We start from the raw sequence: 24,849 nt of genomic DNA, 5'->3' as shown, positions 1-24,849 counted from the left end.
CACATACAGTTCCTAGTCCCATCCCTTACATAATTACATCTTTTTCCTAGTTCTTATAAGCTCACATAAGAAAATGGTTTAGTCTCCTGCTCTGAACTTGGCCCAGAAGCCAGGAGAAACAAACAAAATCATGTGTAATTTCCGTGGGAAAGTAGATTTTTTTAAAATATAAGTCTTATAAAAAAAAACCTAAACTAACCATGTAAATGTGCAGAAGACAATTTTAGAGAAAAACAGAAGCAGGTAAGAACGGGGAAATTTGAGAGTCTGGGCATAAGCTGTGGGAATTTCTCCATAGCCCTAAAAGGGATCTGGAGTGGGAAAATAGTTTTAAAACAATCTTGCCTTTTATATTCACATAGATATCCTGCCTTGGTCTCTATATGAGCAGATCCTGCATCACCAAGTTCTGAATGATCAGGATGAGATATGATAGTTTACCCCTGGCATCCCATCACTTGAGAGACTAAAGTAGGAGGAAAAATATGATATAGTTTTAGGCCAATCTAGAGTATACAGTGAATCCCAGAGCATTGTGGACTACAACAGCAAGACCTTGTCAAAAACAACAAAACAAAAGTTAAAGTTAAACAAAGACAAGAATAAGAGGAAGAGGAGCAGGAGAAGAAAGAAGGCGAGGGAAAGGGAGGAGAGAGGAGAGGGGATAGGAGAGAAGGGAGTGGAAAGAGAGAACAAATTCTTGAGCCATGCCTTAACTCAATAAATTTCTGGATTCATGACCTCATGGTTCAGAAGTCTCCTTCTTTAAGCCCCTGAGTGGTTTTTTAACATACATTAAGGTTTGAGGAGTCTTTAACTTCCTTTTGTTTACTATAGTGGAAGTAAAATCTGCCTCTACTTCCAATCAAAAGCCTAAAAGGTATATATATAAAATATCTTGATATAAAATAAGGATATCGAGAAGTGACTTAAGAATGGAAATCTAAATATATTTCCCAGTTGTGGACATGGCTAGAATAGATTTGTTTGGTTTTTTTGCTTGTTTTAGTTCAACTATCTTTGTAGACATTGCAAGTTGTCCCCTACACTGCCATTTATTCCTCCTTTGTCTCTTTCTGCTCCTTTAGATAAAGGCTCACAGATTCTCCTCTTCCTCGTACTTTTCCAGGACCTCACATACACAATGTCTGTATTATATATATAATGCTAAGTAGCAAGTCTGATAGATGAAATAGTTGATGATAAAGGAAATCTCTAAACATTACATTCATTTTTCTATAATATAGGTAAATCTATGAACATGCATATATGTAAAGAGAAAGAGGAGGATGATAGTCTCCACATAAGACAAAATCATTAGTTTTTAAACTCTAGCTGCATATTACAGTTTTTAAAATTCAGAGTCCTCATCTCTAACCAACCCTACACGTTTGATTAAGAAGGTCTTAAATATATTATGGTTAAAAATTGTCATCATTGGTAAGATAAAAGCATAAAATTGCCATTAATAATTTTTATTATCAATACAAATTAAAAACTTGTTTGGAGTTTAAATAAGGAGTGAGCTTTTATTGTGAAAATTGAGGTAAGCAGTCCTCTAAGTGGTAGTTTCTTCTGTCTTGTCAGTTTTCAGGCATTGCTGAGACAGGCTAACCTTGAATCCACAACTCTCCTGCTTCAGTTTTCTGAATGTTTAAACTACAGGCAGAACCGCTCTTTATATACATTCAGTGGCTCATTCAATACCCACAAAGTAGACCTTCCTAGGGTCAGAGCTCCAAGGAGTACAATATTTACTAGTGAGAGCCTAGAGCTCAGGAGTGTCTCAAGCTCTCCTCTGTAAGATCCAGAGACCCCTCTGGAACTCTGACAAGGAACCCCCAGTGAAGAACAAGGTAAGATTACTCAGTGAATTTGTAATTGGAATCCATTGGCATACACAAATGGTTGCAGTCTATCACCCTGTGCTTGTATGCACGCCCTGGTAAAAGCCAATTCTACAGCTTAAGATAGATTTGAAAAGAATTCCTTCAGCCAGGTTCGCACAAATCCAAAGGAATATCTGAGTGCAACAAGTCTGTGGTGAGACAAGAAGGAAGTGATTAGGAAGTGAAGTGAACAGAGAAGACTATAGAATAGGCCACAGCATGTGACGTGAGATTGGCTGTTTTACCTATGATGTTCCACACTTATTTTGATGCTGGTAGAAAGCTACTAATTCATTTGTGATCCATTCTTCCTTCCCAGAAAAGATGAGGAGAGAGAAGGATGAGGGGAGCTGCCCCAATAGGGTAAAAGAAGGAGAGGGAGAACAGCCCATAAAAGAAGGAATTTGACCACCAGCAAATTCCTGATAAAAGAAGAGAACTTTCTTCCTAGAAAAATAAATGGCCAGACACAGAACAAGGTACAGATTTTTAGGGGTTTTGTATTCATGCTGGGTTGCTTCAGCATAGGGGTCCCTTGGATCCTCAATAGACGTAGCCTTTCCAAAACATAATTTATCAGAAACTCTGCCTCTCTCTCGGTGTTAATTGTGAACGTCATATAAATAAGAACCAGGTTGTGTGCTTCTTCTGCTGCTGTAAATCTACTTAATATCAGACAAGTACAGAAAATGGATCTCCTGCTCCAAAAGCCAAGGATCCCTTTAAATAACTGCAATGCACCATGGGAGTATGACCTGGCTAGCTTTGAATCCTTCAAGTTACTAAAACTCTCCTTTGTATTCATTTACAAAACATAGATAACGGATACAAAAACAGTGACTGTAATGCTTTCTTACAATGCGGTTCCCATGGAATGGTTTAGTACATGCTAAGGGTCTTGCATCTTCTCAACACTATAGGAAGTGTGTTAATGTTAATGTTGCTCAAATGCTGTATATTGTAATATTCAAGGAGCACTAGTCAGCATTTATTACAGGCGGAGACTCAAGATGATCTTCCATGAAGCTCTAAGAAATCTTGAACTTCGTTTTCCTCATCATGGAATAGAGAGACAATAAGAGCTGTTATAACATGAACAGGGCTTCACAATATTGCAATAAAAGACATGAATGAAAGCATCTTCTTAGGATCAATAGTTAAAGGCATTTGCCATACAAATATCACCATATGAATTCAATTTCAGGAACCCACTTAAAAGAAGGAGAGAAAAGACTTCACAAAGTTGTCTTAGGACCTCAACACATGCATTATGCTATTCACTGGGTGCAATATACAACTATACAAATAATAATTAGTAATACTAATAATAATAAAAAATAAGGATTATACATAAATATAATCTTCATTCTTGGGTGTACGTGTTATGTACAAACCAGAGAACAAAGTTAAATAGCATCCTTCCATAATGTACTCTTTTCCAGAACTTCAGAATACAATCCTGTTTGGAAACAGGGTGGTTGCATATGGAATTAGTTAGGAAGAAGTAATACTCTGTAGAGCAAGGTAGAACCTCAGTTGTGTACTCTTGGGGTCCTTATCAGACAAGTAGAGGTGGAGAGAGGCACAAGTACAGAAAGCTATATGGTAACAAAATAATAGGCTGAAGTTATGGGTCTAGAAGATTCCTGGCAATACCAGCAGCCAAGCAAAAGGCATGGGATAGCATCTCTCATTGAGCTCCCAGAGAGAAGGTAATCCTGCTAAGACCTTAATCTCAAACCTCCAAAACCATGTAAAAATACTATCCACCATCTACAGTCATTTGTTATGGCAGCCACACACAACTGCAGTAATATATCCAACTTCCATATCTTTTCAAGTGTTAGTGATTGAACCCAAGACCTTGAACAAGCACTCTTTCACTGAGCTGCATCCCTAGCCTTTAGCCCTTTGGATAAGGTCTCGCTATATAACTCACACAGGCCTTGTGCTCACCATGTAGCCCAGAATGACCAATGAACTGTGATCCTCCTTCTTCCATATCCTAGATGCTGAAAAGACAAAAATCACAGCACCTGGCTTCCTAGCTCCCATTACATAGCAATATAAATAACTCACTACTCAGGTGAAGTCCTGGGCCAATAGAAGGCTTCATGTCCAAAATAACCAAAGCCAGTGGAGTATGAATGAGGGATCCTGAGAGACTTGGATGGTATTTGTAGAAAATCAAATTTCCTTCTGAAATTCACCACTGCCAAAACATCTTCAATATTTGAATGTTTAATTCTAACATTTATATTTCCTAATCTATGTCTTTTTAAAACACTGTTACAAGTTGTTTGCCCCAGGAAAGATCTTTGGAGACTCAGAGACTCCCATAGAAGTATTTAAGGAGTGCTCTCCGCAACATTGGTGAGCAACAGAAAAGCAGAGATGGCCAAGATAGAAGTTATCTCTCACTGAAAATGCACTAGAGGCCCCAGATGATCCAACAGAGAGCTTGAGAGTTCAATAAACCTTTTATAGTTGTCCTAACAGAGGCAAAGAGACTAGGCCCTTGTTCCCAACCTCTACTTGCCACTGAATGTGCCTACCCTAAAGAGCCAGAGATTAGCGGAAAACAGCTGGCAGCTTCCTTCAGATACAGGTAATGCAAGACAATAGACACAGCTCTTAGTATGTAGAGGAAATGAGTGACTGAGCCTAAACTGAGACCTAGAATATGGACTGTGGCATCTACCTTGTATACAAATGGAAGTCCGTCTGTCTAATCACCATCTGTTATGAGAATGTGGCCATGAGAGATTCCACACCTGGACCAGATTGCCTTTTCTGGGAAAGAATCCATTAGTTGCTCTCAAATCATGTACATAGTGACAGGTCTGAGAGATCTCAGCTCTGGTTTCTTGGCCTTTCCCTCTCCCACCCACACACTTTCCATTTGCACATCCTGCAACAGCTCTCAAAATCTCCACTTTTACAATGGTTATGATGACATTTGGACCACAGTGAGTTCGGTTTTGTTAGTTACTTCGACACACAGGATAATAATTTAACCACCATTTAGAAATTTTGACTCATTTTATTCATTTATTTATTTACTCATCATATATTTTAATAATGATTCAATACTAGACAAGCATTGAGTATTTAAAAAAATCAAGAGATTATAAAAGTTCTTAGCATAATGGTAAACAATTGGATTTTACGTAGGAAGAAAGATACTTGGATTGTGTTGTGAATTGCTGTCCTCTGGCCTATGACTATCTTAATTAGACCAGCTGTGATGAACTGCACAAGACCCTCCCAAGATCATGCCCACTGGTAGTCCTTTAGAGAAGTGGGAGGAAGATCTTCAGGCCCTCTCCTGTGATTAAAGACTACTGTTTCCTCTTGAATGTAATTCTGCCTTAGTTGTCTGGTGTCTTGGGAGGTAGTAGAGTGCATGGTGGGTGAAAGGTCTACTAAAAGGGGAAGTCCCTCTGTGCAGCTCCTATGAGGATGTTACCCATGCTGGGGTAGGAATTTTCAGTGGTACAAGTGTTTAGTACCACACAAGTTCTTCTAAGTTACATCTCACCCATGCTACTGCAAGTAAGCAAGTAACAAACTCTTGGTTTCACAAACCTAAATGAGCGAGTTATCTTCTTGGTTTGTTGTTGGTGCCAGACATGCATAAATAGACTTTGTTCATACTTCCCAAGCAAAGGCCATCAGATAGGTGGATTAAGGGCCATTACTATGACTTGAATAATTCAGGGTTGTGGAGAGGTACCTCAGTGGATGCTGGAGAACCACACAGAGAGAGGATATACAACATAGAACAGCTAATGCATAGGAAAGAGATTAAACACCAGTTAGTTCCTCTTTGACCTCAGCTGCGTCATTCATCTTCTATTCTTGCTCTAAGTAAAACCATGTTATCTTTTCATATATCCATGATGTTGCCAAGAAGCAAGTCAATAGCCTACTTGAGTGGGAGTACTCACGTCAACCTCCATAGCCATCAGCAACCCATGAAACCCAGATACATGTACAAGCACGTGATGTATGTGACCCCAGGTCACAAGCATTCAATAAAAAGCACACAGATGTCCATATGAGCTAGACACCTCAAAAAGCATGAGATTCCAGTGGTTGTACCATTCCATTTTGCCTTTCTCCCTCAGAAGACTTGAAAGCTTTAGGCCAGTCCCCAAAAGGTAAAGCAATTCTCTCAGTAGGTGGAACTTCCTGGTTAAACACAAATTATGGATCTAACTATACAACTAGAGCAGAGATTATATCTCAAAGAGATAGAAGCAGGAGATTTCTTTATAACTGTCCAACTATAGACTGGAAAATAGAAGAGAAAAATATCCCATTAATAATAATTATCTGAATGTAGTGGCTAATGTTCTTTAATATAGCTCCAGCATAAATGTCACTGTAAGAAATGCTATTTCACTTCACTACTAACAAATCAGGTACTTAGTGTGCTGGGGGAGAAATGATTGGAACTGCTTTAAAGCCATGTTAACCAGAGAAACTGCAAAAATATTTATACTCTTATGAAGGAAGGAAGGAATGCCCCTCATGGGTGTATTTTAGTATTCTCAATCTTTTGGATAAATGGTAATGCTAAACAAAAATATGGAAAGATGACCTTAGAATAATAACCTCAAGACCCAACTGGGACTCAGCTTCCCAATGTAAAAAAAAAGAAATTATTTGCAATATGTTCAGGGTAGAAGTTTCTATACCGCGTTATACCTCATAGACTTTACGATATTCCTCAAACAAAAATCACTCAAACACCCAACTCTGGGCTGGCTTCCTTCCCATGAGGTAGGCCCTCCCATATGTAAAATTACTCACCCAGCCCTGCTCACTGACTGTAATTCTGCTCAGTGACTCCACAGTGTTTGTAAGGACTGGAAAACAACGGGAAGGAGAAAACCAATCCATTCATAGAGGTGTTTCATATAGAGCCTGGGACTGTGAAAGCAAAACCAGGTCTGGCCCATTTAGGGCTTTCCATAGCCAGTTTTCTCTCCATCCTTCCTCTAAGAGACCTCATACAAAGGCAATGTGGAAAATTCACAGCATAGATGCTGGGTCAGTGCCTGAAAGCCATGCCATTGGCTGAGTATCTTTCATCTTTGTCATTTCTATCAGCCATTATATATGTTATATGGAAAATGGAGATCTCGGAGGGACCTGACCTGTGAGCCATTCTCTTTTCAAACAGCCAGAAAGGCCTTTGAGTGTCCAGTTGATTCATTGTGAGTTGCATTGATATTTATGTGACTAGATGATATTAGGCTGAATTAGTTCTTAGAGAAACTAAGTCACTGAAAGTCAACAATCAAATCGGCAAAAAGTTGCAAGGAATGTCTTTGAATGACTGGCCCCTTTCCATAAAAAAGCATACAGCAAAGAAACAAAATCCTACATTCAAAAGGCCACAGGTTCACAGTATTCCAGGCTTATTTTTCTGATACCGTAGGTTTTTGAGTGCCAACAGAATGAAGAGATTCCTGATAAAATACTCTCCAACCATCCACACACTTACAGAACTTGTGTGTTGTAAGGAGAGGAATCCTCATTAATATCTTCATTTGATTGGGCAAGCATCTAGGCATGTGAGGTAATGAGCTTCCAGTCCTTTTGATAAATGGAAGAGTGAGGCCTTTTGTTGCCTATGCAAAGATCCCAAATCTTTCTACTTTGCATCTGTATTAACATGAGCAAATTGGATTCATTTAGTCTAATAACATTAATCCAGTAACAAAGTAATTCTTTGAAGCAACTGTGTAGAATAATTAACAGACAGAATTAGTGAGACGAAAGGAATGGTTCAATAGCCCTGTGTCAAAAATCTCTTTGGGCAGGTGGGAAGACAGACAGATCTCATAACCTGCCAGTCCCTCAACTTGCTGTGATAGCTAACAGATTTCTACAAATTCATGACAGATGCCAAGAGTTTCCTAGCTCTTCTAGGCATGTCCCAAAGCCAACACCCAATGAGCTTCTGTGTTCATGAGGTCTGGGTAGTCTTGGGGTTGAATAGAAGTCATCAAGGAGCAGTCTGTCAACTTGCCTAAAGAAATTTAAAAGAGTTCTATTACCCTGGCAGTGTCACTGTGTCTCTTATTTATGCTTCTCTACGGGAGAGTGGGAAGAGCAGCCAGAGCAGTGTGCTGTAGCAGCTATCCAGCTGCTCAGGCAGTTAATATAGCTGTAGAAAGGACATGATTTACACAGGAGTGCTTTCCCTCAACACTAACACATGCGTCCAAAAAAAAAAAAAAAACCAAAAAAAAAAAAAAAACCAAAAAACACTCCTTCTGGTGGACTCAGTCTACATACACTCTGCTGTGCTCTGGTGACTGCTGGTTTACACTGGCACATAAAACACACAACACAGAAATGTTTTGAGCATACCTATAGACTCATACCATCTATGATATATGTGGGACCAGTTTGGTTAATGAAAGAGATAACTGATTTCCATGCACCTAACAGCCATGATTAGTAGTTCAGATCAGAGAGAGGCTCCCTGCTGCTTGCTAGTGAAGATACCTGATGGAAGCACTGCATTGCAAGGCATGCACAGATTATTTCCGGGACCAACAGAGATGCTGCTACAGGAAAAGATACCCATTGAAGCAGTTCTTCACAGCAAAGGAGTGAGCCCAGACCCAGCTAGGAGCTTTCTACCTCTTGCAAGGGAGAAAGACAGGTCTGTTATTGGTCCCCATTTCTATGTCCTGCTGTTGAGCAGATAGCAGGGGTCCTATAGCCTCACATACCTGGTAGGGGCCCTGGTTGCAGCCACAATAGCTGCTCTCCATAGTGTAGCTTCTGGAAACTCCTATCTCTCTCCATACCACTACCCGGGCAGTGGAGGCTCGTGATTTTTCCACCAGAAAGCTGCAGCTGTTCATGGTGAATGCTGGTGCTAGCTTGTCCAGGATTTTAGGAAGCATCTGTAATTTTAAAAACAAACAAATAAAAATAAAAAACAAATCGTGAGAAAATATGGGTAATTGGGAATATTCATTATTTAAAAATTGATTCTCAACATTTATTACTAAATATCGCTATACATCAAACACAGAGTTATGTTGCTCTGAATCACTAGTAAATGGATATAAACATTACTTTTGGTTACCATTTTGCCTATGCAAACTGAGAGGCTTGGAAAATGAAGACATAAATAACTTAAGAGCCACAGTCATGAAATGGTCAGAATGTGATCTAAAGGCCAACCCGGTCTACTCCAGCACCGTGAACTTGATCTCTCCTTCTCTGTGTCACTGTGTACCCAGTTTCACATTTTGCTATGTTGTGCTAGTTGAGAACTACACATGTCATAGAGACTTGCAACTTCTAGTGACTCCATCCAGTTCCACAGTGGCCTGTGGGCTTAATCTCTGAGAGGCAATGATAGTCCTCACCCAAAGCATGTCGAAGACCACTCATTTCCTGTGAACATGTAATTGCCCAAATGAACTCTGTTGTTGTATCTTCTGTGCCATAAATCTGCGGTGGTGGCGCACGCCTTTAATCCCAGCACTCGGGAGGCAGAGCCAGGCGGATCTCTGTGAGTTCGAGGCCAGTCTGGACTACCAAGTGAGTCCCAGGAAAGGCGCAAAGCTACACAGAGAAACCCTGTCTCGAAAAAAAACAAAAACAAAACAAAAAAAAAAAGTATTTTATTCATGACCTTTTAATCTCCATTTAGAAGATATGTATAACCTCTTACTACTCCAGTTGATCAAGTGGGGCTCCTAACCACCAGATCTACCCCCAAGGAGATGATGACTCAGAGTTGATAGGACACACAGTCATTGGCTCAGCAGAAACACTAAACACAGAGAGCCCCAGGCTTCAGCAGCATTAAAAGTACCTCTCACTTCAGTATTGACAGAATGTGCACAAACAGTATATGATATGAAATTGTATACAACATATAACAGGTAGTGAAAGTTCAGGCTTTCAGTCAAATTGAAAGGAAGAAAATACAAATCTAGTAGAAATGCAGTTTTTGTCATTTCTAGAACATTCAGCAAATCGTTCTCTCTCTGGTATTTTTTGCCCTTATATTTAATATAACTTAGTTACATAATATCAATATAAAGTGTGTATTTTAAAAAGTATATTACCATAATTATTTATGTGACTTATTATGATCTCTGAGTTACCACACAGCCTCCAGGCCTAGAGATCATTTTGAAGAGAAAAAATTAAATGCTAATATCTTTCTTATTTGTGTTTCTGCAATTGACCTCTGATTGGTTCTTTCATATCCACACTCACTATTCTCTCCGGGTGAGCTCTCACTCCATTTGTTTCTTCAAAGTGTTCATCATAACAACAATTAAAAATTTAAATTATCATGTGTATGAGTTGTTCAGTTTACATTTCCTCTTGATCATGTAAGTTCCATGATGGCAGGTATATGTTTTACAAGAAACTCCCTACACACTGAGAAATGCTTCTCATGGACAACACTTGATATTTATTGCTGAAATAAATAGAATCTTATAATAGAGACACTTAGAGGGCTGATTAAATATGCATGGATATATTATTACTACAAATAAAGTGATGGAGAACACTTTGAAATCATTTTAATTATTAATGTTTTACTTTGTTACAGGAAGTTCACTCTTATTTAAATAATAACTCATTGTATTGTGAAGCTATTTATTTATGTACATTTGTATCATTAAAATGACTTCATATTTTAAAGGACATGTTTAGTTTTATGGCAAAACCAAGAGGATGATGCAGAGATATCCCATAGACCTCCACACCGTCCCATAACATCTGCCACCAAAATGGTCCATTTGTTTTGATTGATGAACTCAACCTGAAACATTCACAATTGGCAGAGTTGGTATTAGAATCTAGTACTAAAAATGTACATTGAAAAGGCTTAGAAAGTAGGTTCACTGACAGCCAGCATTACAGTATCACTGTAGAGTTTCACTGCCATAACATGCTTCCCCTGAGATATGTAACAGAGATCACTGCTTTGTGTGCATTTTTTGCCACTTGTGTATCATCTTTGGTGAGTATCTTCATTTCTCTATGTTTTAATCTGGACTTTGTGTTTTCTCACTTTTCAGTTGAGAAGAGCTTTTCTTGTGCATTGCTTCTGAGACCTTACATAATCTCTGCTCTGGATAACTGTCCATAATATTGCTTTACCGTATGTATTTTGCAATAATTTCCATTTTCATCCTCAATATTTTTTCTCAGAGCCAAAGATAAACTCTTTGAATCTCAGCTTAGTTATTCTTTCTCCTAAGGATCATGCTGCTGATGTTATATCTAAAAAGCCATGGTTGCACAGAGGGGCACAAACTCAAGGTTGATTGATTGACTGACAAGTCCATGGTCATCATCATCCACATATTCCCCTATTGTTATTCTCTAGAAATTTTTATACATTTTAATTTTATACTTTCATCACTGTAATTGGAATGAAAACAACCCTGTAGGCTCATATATTTGCATGCTTAGTCACCAAGGAGTGGAATTGTAATGATTAGAAGGAGTAGGAGGTATGGTTTTTGTTGGAGTAGGTGTGGCCTGTTGGAGGAAGTGTGTCCCTGGAGGTGAACTGGGATGTTTCAAAAGCCCATAATAGGCCCAATCTCTCCCTCTTTCCCCCCTCTTCTCTGCCTGCTGCCCATGGACCAGGATGCAAAGTTATCAGCTACTGCTTCAGTACTATGTCTGCCTGTTGCCATGCTCCCCACTCTAATGGTCATATGATTAATCCTCTGAAACTTCCAACAAGCCCTCAATTAAATGCTTTCTTCTAAGAGTTTCCTTGATGACTGTGTCTCTTCACAGCAATACAACACTAACTAAGACAGTTATTAATCCATTTTGAGTTAATTCTGTGAATGGTATACATCTATGTTTAGATTCTTTTTCTTTTGCATTGAGATCCCCATTTTTTTCTTGATCTGTTTATTGAAAATACTATCTTTGCCATATTGTCTTACTCTTCTGTCAAGGGTGAGTAACTATGTTTATGTGGTTCTGTTTCTTGATACTGTAAATTCCCCCTATGACCTACCCATCTAATCTGTCATCATTACCACCCTGTCATGTATTCTGTGACTTTGTGGTAAGTCTTAACGTGAGGCAGTGCCAGAATTCCAATTGTGTTTTACTCCTTTGTATTTGCTCAGCTACTCTGGGTCATCTGCCTCTACATTTTGATGCCTACAAAAAAATCTTGATTGAAAAATGCATTAAATCTAGTGTAAGATGTGGAGAACTGAAATCTTGGCAATACTGAGTTTTCTATCCACAAATGTGAATACTTCTCTAGTCTCCAGGCTTTCCTTTATTTTGTTCACTACATTTTGTACTTCTCTGTAAGATAAATTGCTAAACAGTCTTATTAGTAAAAAAAAAAAAATGGAGCCAGATACTAGGATTAAAACTGAGAGATCAGAGGAATAGGGCCAGCCACAGCCAACTTCACTTTACCAACTGCTCAGCCTCCAGAGAGAGCTACTTCCTGTATACCCATGCCTATATGCCTTTCTGTCCCTGCCCTCTTACTTCCTCTCTCCACCCAGGTACATCACTTTCCTCCACCCACCCAGCTTTTTCACTTCCTGCCTGTCTGTACAGACCTCCATACCTGTGGTTACATACATATGGTTAACTAGTGCTGGGAATTAAAGGTGTGTGCCACCATACCTAGCTCTGTTCCCAGTGTGGCCTTGAACTCACAGAGATCTGGATGAATTTGCCTCACAAATGCTAGGATTAAGGGCATGTGCTACCACTGCCTAATCTCTATGCTTAATACAGTAGCTGGCTTTTTCCTCTGATCCTCAGAAAAGCTTTATTGGAGTGCACAAATAAAATATCACCACAGTTCTGTTTGTATGGAACTTATAAATGCTGTTTTGTTAGACTGATATCCAAGTATTTAATTATATGTGGTAATAATATAAGTGGTACTAGGGTGTGTGTGTGTGTGTGTGTGTGTGTGTGTGTGTGTGTGTGTGTGTGTGTGTGTGTGTATTGAGAAAGAATCTTACTCTGTATACCAGGCTGGTCTGACTCAAGATGTAGACCACACTGGCTTCAAGCTCATAGCATTTCTTCTATACCAGCTTCCTGGGATTATTATTAGTATTTTGAGACAGGGTTTCCCAATGTAGCCCTTGCTGTCCTGGAACTTGCTCTGTAGACCAGGATGGACTCAAACATATAGATCCACATGACTCTGCTTCTGGAGTGCTGGAACTTAAGTTGTATACCACCACTGCCTGGTTTAGTAAATGGGTTTTTAAATCTCAAATCCATTTGCTTAATGTTAACTTATAGGAAAGCAAGAGAATTTTGTACATTACCCTTTTCTGTTTCTATATTACTAACAACACTTATTAGATCAGCATGCTTTTATTTGTATTCCTGGTCCTCTTGTATTCCTAAAAATTTCAGCATGATGCTGAAGTGAAGTGGTGAGAAGGAACATTCTTGCTGGGCTACTTATCTTAAATAGTAAGGAAACTTTCTGTTTCTGAACATTAAAAATGCATGTCAGCTATACAGATTTTTTTAAATATTCTCTGTCAAGTTGAGAACAGGGACTCTATTGGTATGGAGGAAAGGATATTGGGTTTTGTCAAATACTTTATTTGAATCTATTAGATGTTCATGTGATTTTCCTTCTTAAGTATTTTGATATGATGATTTATACAAATTAATTTTCTAATGATGAACTAGCTATGGACCCTTATGAAAAATATTACTTGGTTATGGTGTGTAATCATATGTACTATTATATTTGATTTTCTAACATTTTCTTCCAGAATTTAAATTTTTGTTTATGAGAGATATTGATCTATTTTTTCTTTTCTTATACCTCTACGTGACCTCATAGAATTAATTGGGAAGCATTCTCCCAGTGTTGATTTTCAGAAAGTGATTATCAAAACTGGTACAATTTCTCCATGAACTGTTTTTGCAAAATTCACTAATGAACCCATCTGGGTCTGATTCTTGTGGTTTGAGTAGATTATGAATTTTTTATTATCACTTAAAAATCTTGCCGGGCGGTGGTGGCGCACGCCTTTAATCCCAGCACTCGGGAGGCAGAGGCAGGCGGATCTCTGTGAGTTCGAGGCCAGCCTGGGCTACCAAGTGAGATCCAGGAAAGGCGCAAAGCTACACAAGAGAAACCCTGTCTCGGAAAACCAAAAAAAAAAAAAAAAAAAAAAAAAAAAAAAAAAAATCTTTCAAATATAGCCATGTTCAGATGATCTATTCAGACTCAGTGAACTTTGTTAGTTTGTGTTTTTCAAGGAATTGGTTCATTTCATCTGGATGATCAAATTTATGAATAAAAACATTTTCACAGTATTCCTTTCTTCTTCATTTAATGTGCACAGAACTTCTAACGATGTGCCATCGTCCATTTCTGATGTCAGTAATTTGTCCTCTGGCTTGCATTCTACTTAGCCTTGATAAAAACTCAACAGTTTTGTGTACTTGTCCAAGACTGATCTTTCGGTTTCATTGACTTCCTCTTTTCCTCTTTTGATTTCCTGTTCTCAGTTTTTCTAATTTATGTTCTGATTTTTTATACAAATTAAAGTTGTATCTAATAAATGTATAAATATGATTTATCTTTCCTGATTTAAATGAGTTCCCTACTTTATACTTTGTTTGCATTTAATTTTCCCTTTTACTTTTTAACTTCCTAAGATGTTTAGTTAGATGGTTGATTTTAGGACTTTCTTCATATATATATATATATATATATATATATATATATATATGTGTGTGTGTGTGTGTGTGTGTGTGTGTGTGTGTGTATGTGTGTGTGTGTCTCCAGTGCATATGCCTTCATCTAGGTATAGATTTTACCATGCTACAGACTTTTAGAAGTTTCAGCTTCATCTAGTTCAAACATTTTCTAATATCTTTGGAAATTTTTCCTCCACTGTATCTGTTATTTAGAAGACTGTTGTTATTCTCCCCTGTGTTTGGAATTTTATAGTTATCTTCCCATTGATGGATATATTAATTTTGTTGTGTCTAGGAGAACATATTGTGACCTTGATCCTTTTTAAAAATAATATTTATATTAATTTGTTGAGTCGTATAATGTTTCTTTTTAAAAAATTTATTTTATTATTTTGTATACATGGGTGTTTTGTCACATGTATGTCTATATACCACATACATCCAGTGCCCTTGGGACCAAAATGGAGGGTCCTCTTTGACCTCAGTTACAGAGAGTTGTAAACTATATTGTGGGTGCTGGGAACCCAACTCAGATCCTCTACACGAGCAGCCAATGTTCTTAACCACTAAGACATCTCTAGAGCCCTTCATGCAATGTATCTTGGTCACATTCATCCTCTACCCTCAACTCCTTTCAGATCCACCTCCTTCCCCTACTAGCCCCCTCCACGTGGTATTTTTTTTCTTTCTTCCTTTTATAAAAGATATTATTGCACAGCTGTTGTTCTGGTGCTCTGACTCTTACAATATTTCCATCTCCTCTTCCCTGATGTTCCATGAGCTTCAGTGTGGTGGTTGTGTTGTAAATGTATTCCCACAGGCAGTTTATGTCTGCATTTTGAATAGCTGTTGTTTTCTATAATGAACTCTGCTGCAAAAGGAAGCTTCTGTGATGAGAAATGAGAGCCACATTCATCTGTGAGTATAAAGATATATATTTAGAAAGGACTTAGAGATTTATACTAGATTGGAAAGTGGCATTAGTAGGTTCTCCTCTAGGTTCCATGGCCTTCCAAGACATGGGTAGTTGGCTAAGTTTATAGTGCCTGGCATGCATTTCTTATTACCGAATGAGCTAAAATGTGTTTTATAGCATGCAAAGTGGTCTGTATTAGTGAATGGTTCATGTGTGCTTAAAAACTATGTCTATTTTGTGGTTTTGGATAAATTCTCTATAAAAATCAATTACATCTGTTGATTGATGGTACTTATTTTTTCCTGCTTTATCTGTCTGCTGATAGAGAAGTTGTGCAACCTGCAGCTGTAACGGCAGATGCATCTTCTCTTTGCAAATCTCATGCACTTTGCTTCATTCCCCTCTTATATTTTATGTGATTAAGCACATGCACACTATTAACTGTTACTTGTTCTGAGAAAATGTATTCATTTAACATTACTGTATTGCCATTCTTTATCCATGACAACCTCCCTTCCTTTGAAGTTTCCTTTGCCTGAAATTAATATTACTAGCTACTGCTTTATTTTCATTAGTGTCAGCAAGTTAAAGCAAACATTTTATATCATTCATTTCTTCACCTCTCTTAGTATAGCATATATTTTTCACTTAGTTTTAGGCTGTCTTTGAGTGTGCAATATTCACCTACAACTGATACAAACACACTAACAAATAGTAGACTGGCAATTCAAAAGTGGTAGCAACGTTTCTAAATATTCCTCCTTTCTTCTCCTTTGTGTCATCCCTGTCATTCTTTTCACTTATATGTAAGCATGTGTGTAAATTCTGATTATCAAACGCATTGCTGTTATTATTTTTTTAATAATTGTCATCTGCTAAATTAATGAAGAATTAAAAGGTTTCATTTTCCTGTCACCTATTTATTCCGTCCTCAGTCCTCTTTCTGTCTTTATATAGCCCCAGTTTATGGGCTATAATATTTTCTCTCTCTCTAAAGTTCTTCGTAACACTTTGAAACAAGGACAAATTTCTTCAATGTCTGTTTATGGGAGAGTGACATTATTTTGCCTTCACTTTTAAAGCATAATTTTATAAGGTAAAGAATTCTAGTCTAGTGGGTTTGAGGATGAACACATTACATATTTTATTCCTCTATCTTTTTGTTTGAAAGATTTCTGAAAAGGTCAGGTGTGTGTGTGTGTGTGTGTGTGTGTGTGTGTGTGTGTGTGTGTGTGTGTGTGTATTCTTAGAAAAAAGTAAGGTAGAGTCCTATCTCCTGGTTTCTTTTGGTACTTTGTTTTTTTATTTTTTACTTTCAATAGTTTGAAAATGGTATTTTAGCCACAGCATTTTTGTATTCATTCTGTATAGCAACCTCTAGATTTCCTGGAACTGTGGTTCCAGGATCTGACACTAAGGGAGGCCAGTTTTGTTAGCTAATATACATTTGTAGAGATGACAAAACATTCAAATGAACATCATGTTTCTTGGGGACCTTAACGAACTGTGATCCCTCCACTGAAGCCTTGGGATGGAGGATTTATAAGGTGAAATGGGGAATCATCCTGCTTACATTTCCACAGCTGTAGCTTATCCATTCATTAAAAATTTGACTCAAAATTGTGACATTTATAGTAAATTTTCTTTCAGTCTCTTCATTTTTCTTTTTATCTTGCATAAATACATCTGTGTCTGGGAGAAAAGGCAATGATGGCTATTCTAAACTGGAAGTTGTTTATATTGCTAATATGAACAGGAAACAGATGATCTCAAAATCTCAAGTGGAGCATTATTATCCCACAGAGGTATAAGGAGATTTGAATAAGATGTACTATGGCCCCACGTGTATAGGCAACCCACATATCAAATTATTAGATTTTAGCATTAGAAACCTACTTTTTGAAAAACTTCCTTCTCTGCATCTTCTTATACTTCCAATAGTAGTTTTTAAGAACATAGACTGAGGATTTTAACCTCAGAACCCACCTGAACATGAAATTTGAGACATCACAGCCCAAGGATGAAAAGCAGGTAGGGTAGAGCCAGATAGACAAGTGCAAAGAAAAGTCCAGTTTGGTAGGTAGTTGATTTATGACTTACATGAACTTCCCTGCCTCTCTGACTCTTAGGAACATCCACTACTAATTGAGAGAGTTAGCCACCCCTTATTAGATCAACCCAGACCTGAGAGCATTATAGAAACTAGCCCAGAATCTTTTCATAGACAATGAATCACACCTGGCCAGAAAGAGTAGAGCCAGATGAAACCTTAGATGAGGGCGACATGTTGATTTGGACTCAATCATTTTTGTTTTAAGGCACATTTTAGAAACCCAAGCTATAATTTAATTCATTTGATTTCTAATTACTCTTTCCAAACCAATCTCAGTTTCAAAATTCAAAGAAGGAACCCTCAAAGGTGTATTCAGACTTCTACAGATAGGATGTGTGTCAGAGCTTATTTCTAGGTGGAACCCTGTGATCAACTTTACAAACTCCAAATGTATTCTTCCCTTTGGGCTACTAATGTGGCAAGAATGTAGTAGTAGGACACTTAGATGTTACATGAAATCTAAATGGTCTTTTTTAATAAAAAAAAATCCCAGAGCCAGATATTGAGGTAAATGCTGAAATATCAGAGAGACAAAGGAAAAAGCCACAGTCACGTCTTACCTCTAGGACTCTTCAGCCTGAAAAGCCTTGAGTTTCTGTCTCCTCACACCTTGTATACCTTTCTCCATCCAGCCATATTATTTCCTTCTTAGTGCTTGGATAAAAGGCACGTGTGCCTCCTAAATACTGGGAGCAAAGGCATGAAATCACAAGTTCTGGGATTAAAGGTATGTGCTACCACTGCCTGACTTCTATGTTTAATCTAGTGGCTTGTTCTGTCCTCTGATCTTCAGATAAATTTTATTAGGGTATATATCATATCACCACATTTCCCATTTTTTGTCTAAAATAATAAAAGGTTATAACTAATATAGAAAAACTATATATACTAAGTATATACAATATGTACAGTCAAGAATTACATTAACAATGTCCAGCCAATAAACATTTGACAAATTCAAAGAAAATACTCCATTATTTATTCTATTTTGGTGAGTCCAAAGTGTACCTAATTCACTTGCTGTCCTAACTTGTATTACCAACCAAGAACTATATTTTGATGTCTTTCAAACTTATACACTTTACCCATTTTAGTGAGTTTCTTTTCTGAATTTGTTAATGAGGAAAACTATAAGTATCTAATCTTCAATTCCCTCAGAGACCTAAGAAGAAAATATAATTACCTAAGTACACATGACATGCAGGCAAGCAACTTCTAAAAATGTGAGAAATGACAGAAAGAGCTGACTTCCTGGAAAGTCACCCAAGGTTCATCTGCAACATTGGAGCATCCATCTTCAGCCTACAGGCCTAGCATATCTGACAGATTTATCTGTGAAGCAGGATTTTCTGAAGGGCCTTCCGACCTTGTCTTGGCAAAGTTTGGCAGTCCTTTCTTTTGTATCTTATTTGTCCATTTTGGACAGTATACTGTCAGTTGTTAATGCAAGGGCATTTTCTTGCCCGGGGGTTAATTTTTATCACAAAGAAAGTAAACCCAATATGGAGTTTCTTTGATGCCCATCATTTCCTCTGAAGTAGATTAGTGCTGCCAGGAGCAAACATATCTCATAGTCATTAAAAAAATAAGAATCTATGTTATTAAAACATCTTAAATGCCATATTCTACAGCTCTCTGAAGTATTTGAAGATGACATGTCTACCTAAAATATATCTGTTTGACCTTGAAAACATACCTAACATGACTTACAAGCTTGACTGTAATGACTAACTACCAACTTTCATCTCTCTATAGCTTAATTAGTTAGTAACAATAACTTTCAAGGACTAGAAAATTGCATTACATTGCTCAATGAGCTGTATAGGTACAATAACTTGAACAAGAGTAGAACTATATATACAGTGTGACAGGATGTTTTAACAAAATTAAATTTCAACTTTGTATCAATATACAAAATTTCTATACAATATACAAAAATCCAATCCAATGTAAAATATTTAAAAGTAGTAGTTGCTTCTCTCAGTGTCTGTGCTACTGGTGTTATATTTAGAAAGTGACCTCCTATGCCAATGCATTCAAGACTACTTCCTACTTTCTCTTCTAGCAGGTTCAGAGTAGCTGGATTTATGTTGAGGTCCTTGATCCACTTGGACTTAAGTTTTGTGTACGATGACAGATATGGATCTATTTGCAGCCTTCTACACATTGATATGCAGTTATGCCAGCACCATTTGTTGAAGATGCTTTTTTTTTCCATTGTACACTTGGGGGGAAGGGGAGGAGGGCAGGAGGGGGGAGAACAAGGGAATCCATGGCTGATATGTAGAACTGAATTGTATTGTAAAATAAAATAAAAGGAAAAAAAACCTAGTAGTTGCTTCAAAAAAGTAGATTCAATAATCTACCTTTTCTATCTTCTATCTATATTCCTGTTTTTTTCATTTCAGAGTAGATTCAATAATCTACCCTTTTATCCTATCATATTTGTATTTTTTTCAGAGTAGATTCAATAATCTACCCTTTTACCATATCATTTCTGTATCTCTCTTTTTTTAGAGTAGATTCAATAATCTACCTTTTTATCCTATCATTTCTATATAATACATTTCTATATCACTTAGAACCGTGTGTTTATGTTTACCATTACACTGTTCAGAACATAGTTTCCTGCTAATGAAATTTGAAAGAGGGAAATAACATTGCCCAACTCCAGGCTTCCAGGATTAATAAATATTTAAAGCCTCTCTTTACATGATATATGTCCCTTCTTTAACTTAGGCAATCCATTGCTTTCCATGCTCTAAATCAGAATTTATTCTTGCTTTAAACATCTCTTGAATTCTAAGCTCCAGAGTCATTTGACTCACTGTTCTTTTTTTCTCCAACACAGCAAACCCTTTAAATACAGGATCTCAGGGACCAGAGATTTAAATGTTCTATTCCAAATCCTAGTTCTTATTAACTAATCAATCTGTAACAATGCAATTTATTTCTGTATTTTTTCCTTGTATGTGAAACTGGATGTGAGTATAAATACTCATTGACTCAACAAAACATTTTTAAAACATTATCTAATGACGCACACTAGGGTAGTGTAAAGTATAGTTCAAAATATTAAGTGTATTAATATATAAATGCATGTAGAGTATTACAGTTGTGCTTGGCACAAGCTTGGCACTGTGGGAGGAGTAAGGAACATTCTTATATCCATTACTACTTAGAATTGGAAATCTATGAAGAAGGTTAATGACTGAAAATGTCACTAAAAATGAATGCTTGCTTAGCAAATGTGCATAAGGCCTGACTTCAGTTCATCTTAACACAGTGCTCTATCATTCACTCCTGGAAATGGAGGTTCTTTAAGACTCAACTTTTAAAGATTGCAGAATTTGTGCCTTCTACTGCTTACAAGTTTCCTTGAAGTCACAGTTGAACTAAAAGTTTTCTCATGAGACGTTTTCCTTCACTTAAGTTCCTAACACTGATCATAGATTTATAACTCAAAAAATGTGTCTACAGATGTCAGGCAGCATCTTCTAATCAGTCCTTTAGCCAAGGGGAATCAGTCAGTTCTTTCTTGCTGTGTTAACCCACAATTAATACTTCTATTCTTATACTTAGTCTTTATTTTAAATTTTTGATCATCTGCCTGCCTTTCTATAATTTGTTAAAAGAAGGAACCCATGCCCAACACATCTGTGTTACACAAATATCTAGCATTCTGCTTAGCTGCTGGTGCACAATCAATAGATATTTGGTTCTGAAAATATACATCAACTTCACAAAGGTATGCATAATAGCCTAAAACTTTTTTAGAAAATATGCAGTTAGTAATAATTGCCACAATTCAGTTTTAGAGCTCATATCTTCAACAATTTTATTGCTTCTCATTTGTGTCCAAACACTGCCTTGAGCAATTTCTGAGACACCTTTTCAACACAGTTTTATTTCTTTCAGAAATTTTATATAAATTAATCAAAGTATTTTTCTTTCTGACTTCTTTCATTTAGGTGGATATTTTCAAAGTTCACTTCTGTTGCTTATGTTAATACTTGGATATTTTCAAAACTGGATTAGTTTTCATTGTAGAAATATACCATACCTGTTACATTTAGTACTGAACATACATAAAGAGTTTCCAGTTTGGGATCATGTGTACTATTTATTATCAACATTCATGTACAAGTGTTTATTTGGATCTATATCTTTTCACTTCACTTGGACAGAGAAGGAATGAAATTATTGGTTAAAAGTGTAAGTTTGCATATTTTCAACCATTTCTATTGTTGTTAATATCCATAATTCATCTATATTTGTCAGATAGGATTCTGGTTGGTATTTAAATTTTCTTTTATCTGTTTAGACTTGCTTTGTTTTTTTTTTTAATTTATACATATTGTAATTTTTATTTTTTATTTAAAGAATTTTTTTCTTTCCTTTTACATACCAACTCCTGTTTTACCTCCCTCTTCTTCTTCCGTTGCTCTGTGTTGTAATATGTGGGTAATTTTGGAGAAAGTTCCAAGAGCTTCTGAGATGAAACTATATTCCTTTGTATCTGGATAAAATATTCTTTGTTGTTGTTGTTGTTGTTGTTGGGTTTTTTGAGACAGGGTTTCTCTGTGTAGGTTTGCGCCTTTCCTGGAACTTACTCTGTAGCCCAGGCTGGCCTTGAACTCACAGAGATCCACCTGGCTCTGCCTTTCAAGTGCTGGGATTAAAGGCATGCACCACCACTGCCCGGCCCAGATAAAATATTCTGTAAATGTCTTCTAGGGCCATTTGATTTTTGATGTTTTTTAACTCCAACATTTCTCTATTTGTTTTTTGTCTGGATGACTTGTCTATTGACAGGAGCAGGGTATTGAAGTCATCCACTATCCCTCTGTGAGGGTCAATATGTGATTATAGCTTTAGTAGTGCTTGTATGAATTTGGGTGTTCTTGTTTTGGTGCATAAATGTTTAGAATTATAATATCCCCTTGGTTGAATTTTCCTCAAATGGTATGTAATGTTCTTCTTTATGTCTATTAGGTAGTTCTGTTTTGAAGTCTAGTCTATTTTGCCAAATATTAAAATAGTTACACCTTCACGCTTCTTGGCTCCACTTGCTGGGAATATCTTTTTCCATCCTTTAACCCTAAGGTAATATCTGTCCTTGATGGTAAGGTGTGTTTCTTGGATGCAGAAAAAAAGATGAATCCTGTTTTCTCATTCAATCTGTTAGCCAATGTATTTTTATTGTGGAATTGAGACCAATATTTTTGAGAATTATCAACCAACAGTGTTTATTATTTTCTGTTATTTTGTTGTTTAGCTAATGAGAATCTGCTAATGTTTCCAAAGTGTCCATATTATTTTACATTTTCATCAATGGTATATATTGAGTCTATTGTCTAAATATCCCTGTTAAATACATGATAACCACAGTCTGTTATACCGTGGCCATTCTATTCATTGTATACTGCTATCTTACTATGATTTTAACCTTTTAATTATCTAATAAATATGTGTAATAAATATCATTCCTATTGGTCACATAAGCATCCATTCTCTTTGGTGAAATGTTTAATCACATTTTCCCCCACTTAAGGTTATGAGTTGTTTCTCTTCTGATTATAACTTTTAAAAGTTCCTTATGTATTCTAGCTACAAGTTATTTGTCACATTGGTGATTCTAAAACATTTCTCAGTCTAAAATTTGTCTTTCTACTTTCTTGATAGTGTCTTTTGAAGAGAAAAAAAAACACTTTAAATTTGGTAAAGTCCAATTTAGCTACAATTTATGGTCCTGACTTTAGGAGTGCTATTGAAGTTGGTTATGATTGACCAAACAATACAAAAATTTCCTAATAGATTGCATGTTTAAAATGTTCATAATGTACTTTTATATTTAATCTTGTGGTCTAATATAAGTTAAATATTGTATATGCTGTGTCTCAAGGGTCTAAATTTTTCTTTTTCCATGTAGTAAATCATTTGTCCCCCTGTTATTTACTGAGTAGGCTACTCTTTTTCCAACTGAACTGTCTTGATATCTTTCTCAAAAAGTTAGTCGTGGGTGTATTTTTGTTATTTCCATTCTGGCTGATATCTATGTCACAGGTATATATGAATATGGGGGTCAAAACTGGCAACATTAAAAAGTTTCTGAGCATGAAACAACCAAAAGTGATTAAAAAATCAAATTTACAATGAATCTGAGACATTTCTGTCAGTCTCACTCATGAAGGATCAAGCAACTTCAATATAGCCTTGGTTCTGTGCACACAACATAGGCACATTTTCCTATGCATGCACACCATTCCAACAAACACATTTGCTCAGATTTGAAGCTAATATATGTTATGAATTATACTGTTGTTACTGTACATATCGTTTTCTACTTTTATTGAAAGGAATTTTTTAATAACAAAAAACAGACTTATAATAGTTTTCTACTGTCATTCTTAAGCACATAAGTAAATATCATACATGTAAGTATATCTTTGGTTTGTATTGTATTGTAAAATTGTAAAAATTGTCCTTTGAGTTGCTGACTTAAAGTATCATTAAAACTCATTAAGTGAATTATTACTTGGGATTAAGGCAGAATTTCCAATAATCTGTAAAATAACATTAAATCCAACCTCTATCCAGGAGGATCTGCCACATCTTTCTTCAGGGTCTAACTCAAACCCTCCCTATCAGATAACACATATAGGTCCCTCTTGTGCTCATCAAACCTCTCTACCCAGTCAGGCCTCTCACGTCCTTCCTCAGGGTCTACTCTGGTGAGTCACCCTCACCCTTCCCATTGCTTTCTGCCTAACCTGCCAGATCTAGTTGGTTCTCACTTCCAGCGTCCTGACCTATACTGGCTACCCTGCCTATGCCACAACCAACCTCAAAGCTTATTCCAGGATCTTAGAAACCACCCCCCAACCCACAGGCCCTTCTCACAAAACATCCAAAAACATATCTACCCCCATACTCCAGTCTTGGAAGAGGAGGCACATACTGTACACCATCACAACTCCCTTTGTCTATCTGACTTTAATCCTGGAACATTTTTAACCTCAAAACCCACCTGGTCATACATCCTTTCTTCTAGACCAACTTGCTCTGTCCATATCAGACATAGAACTAATAAAATAAGACCACGCTAAGATCTCATTGCAAAAATACAAATAATATTGTGGTAGTACTGTTTGATTGCTGTGAAGAGATATCATGACCAAGGCCACTCTTAT

At 36.8% G+C, this 24,849-nt stretch overlaps 1 protein-coding gene across 1 annotated transcript in view; it reads right to left on the bottom strand.

Moving 5' to 3' along the window:
• Agbl1 (AGBL carboxypeptidase 1) overlaps positions 1-24,849 on the bottom strand; it is an 835,836-nt gene that overhangs the window by 339,893 nt on the left and 471,094 nt on the right. Inside the window, exon 21 of the mRNA XM_076545344.1 lies at positions 8,645-8,821. Within this exon, the coding sequence (XP_076401459.1) occupies positions 8,645-8,821 (177 nt within the window). The remainder of the gene's footprint in view (positions 1-8,644; positions 8,822-24,849) is intronic.

This window comes from Peromyscus maniculatus, chromosome 1 (genome assembly GCF_049852395.1).
Source record: "Peromyscus maniculatus bairdii isolate BWxNUB_F1_BW_parent chromosome 1, HU_Pman_BW_mat_3.1, whole genome shotgun sequence".
In the NCBI taxonomy this organism is placed as follows: Eukaryota; Metazoa; Chordata; class Mammalia; order Rodentia; family Cricetidae; genus Peromyscus; species Peromyscus maniculatus.
Note: the sequence above shows the minus strand (reverse complement) of the source record. Positions and strands in the feature narration are given on the sequence as shown.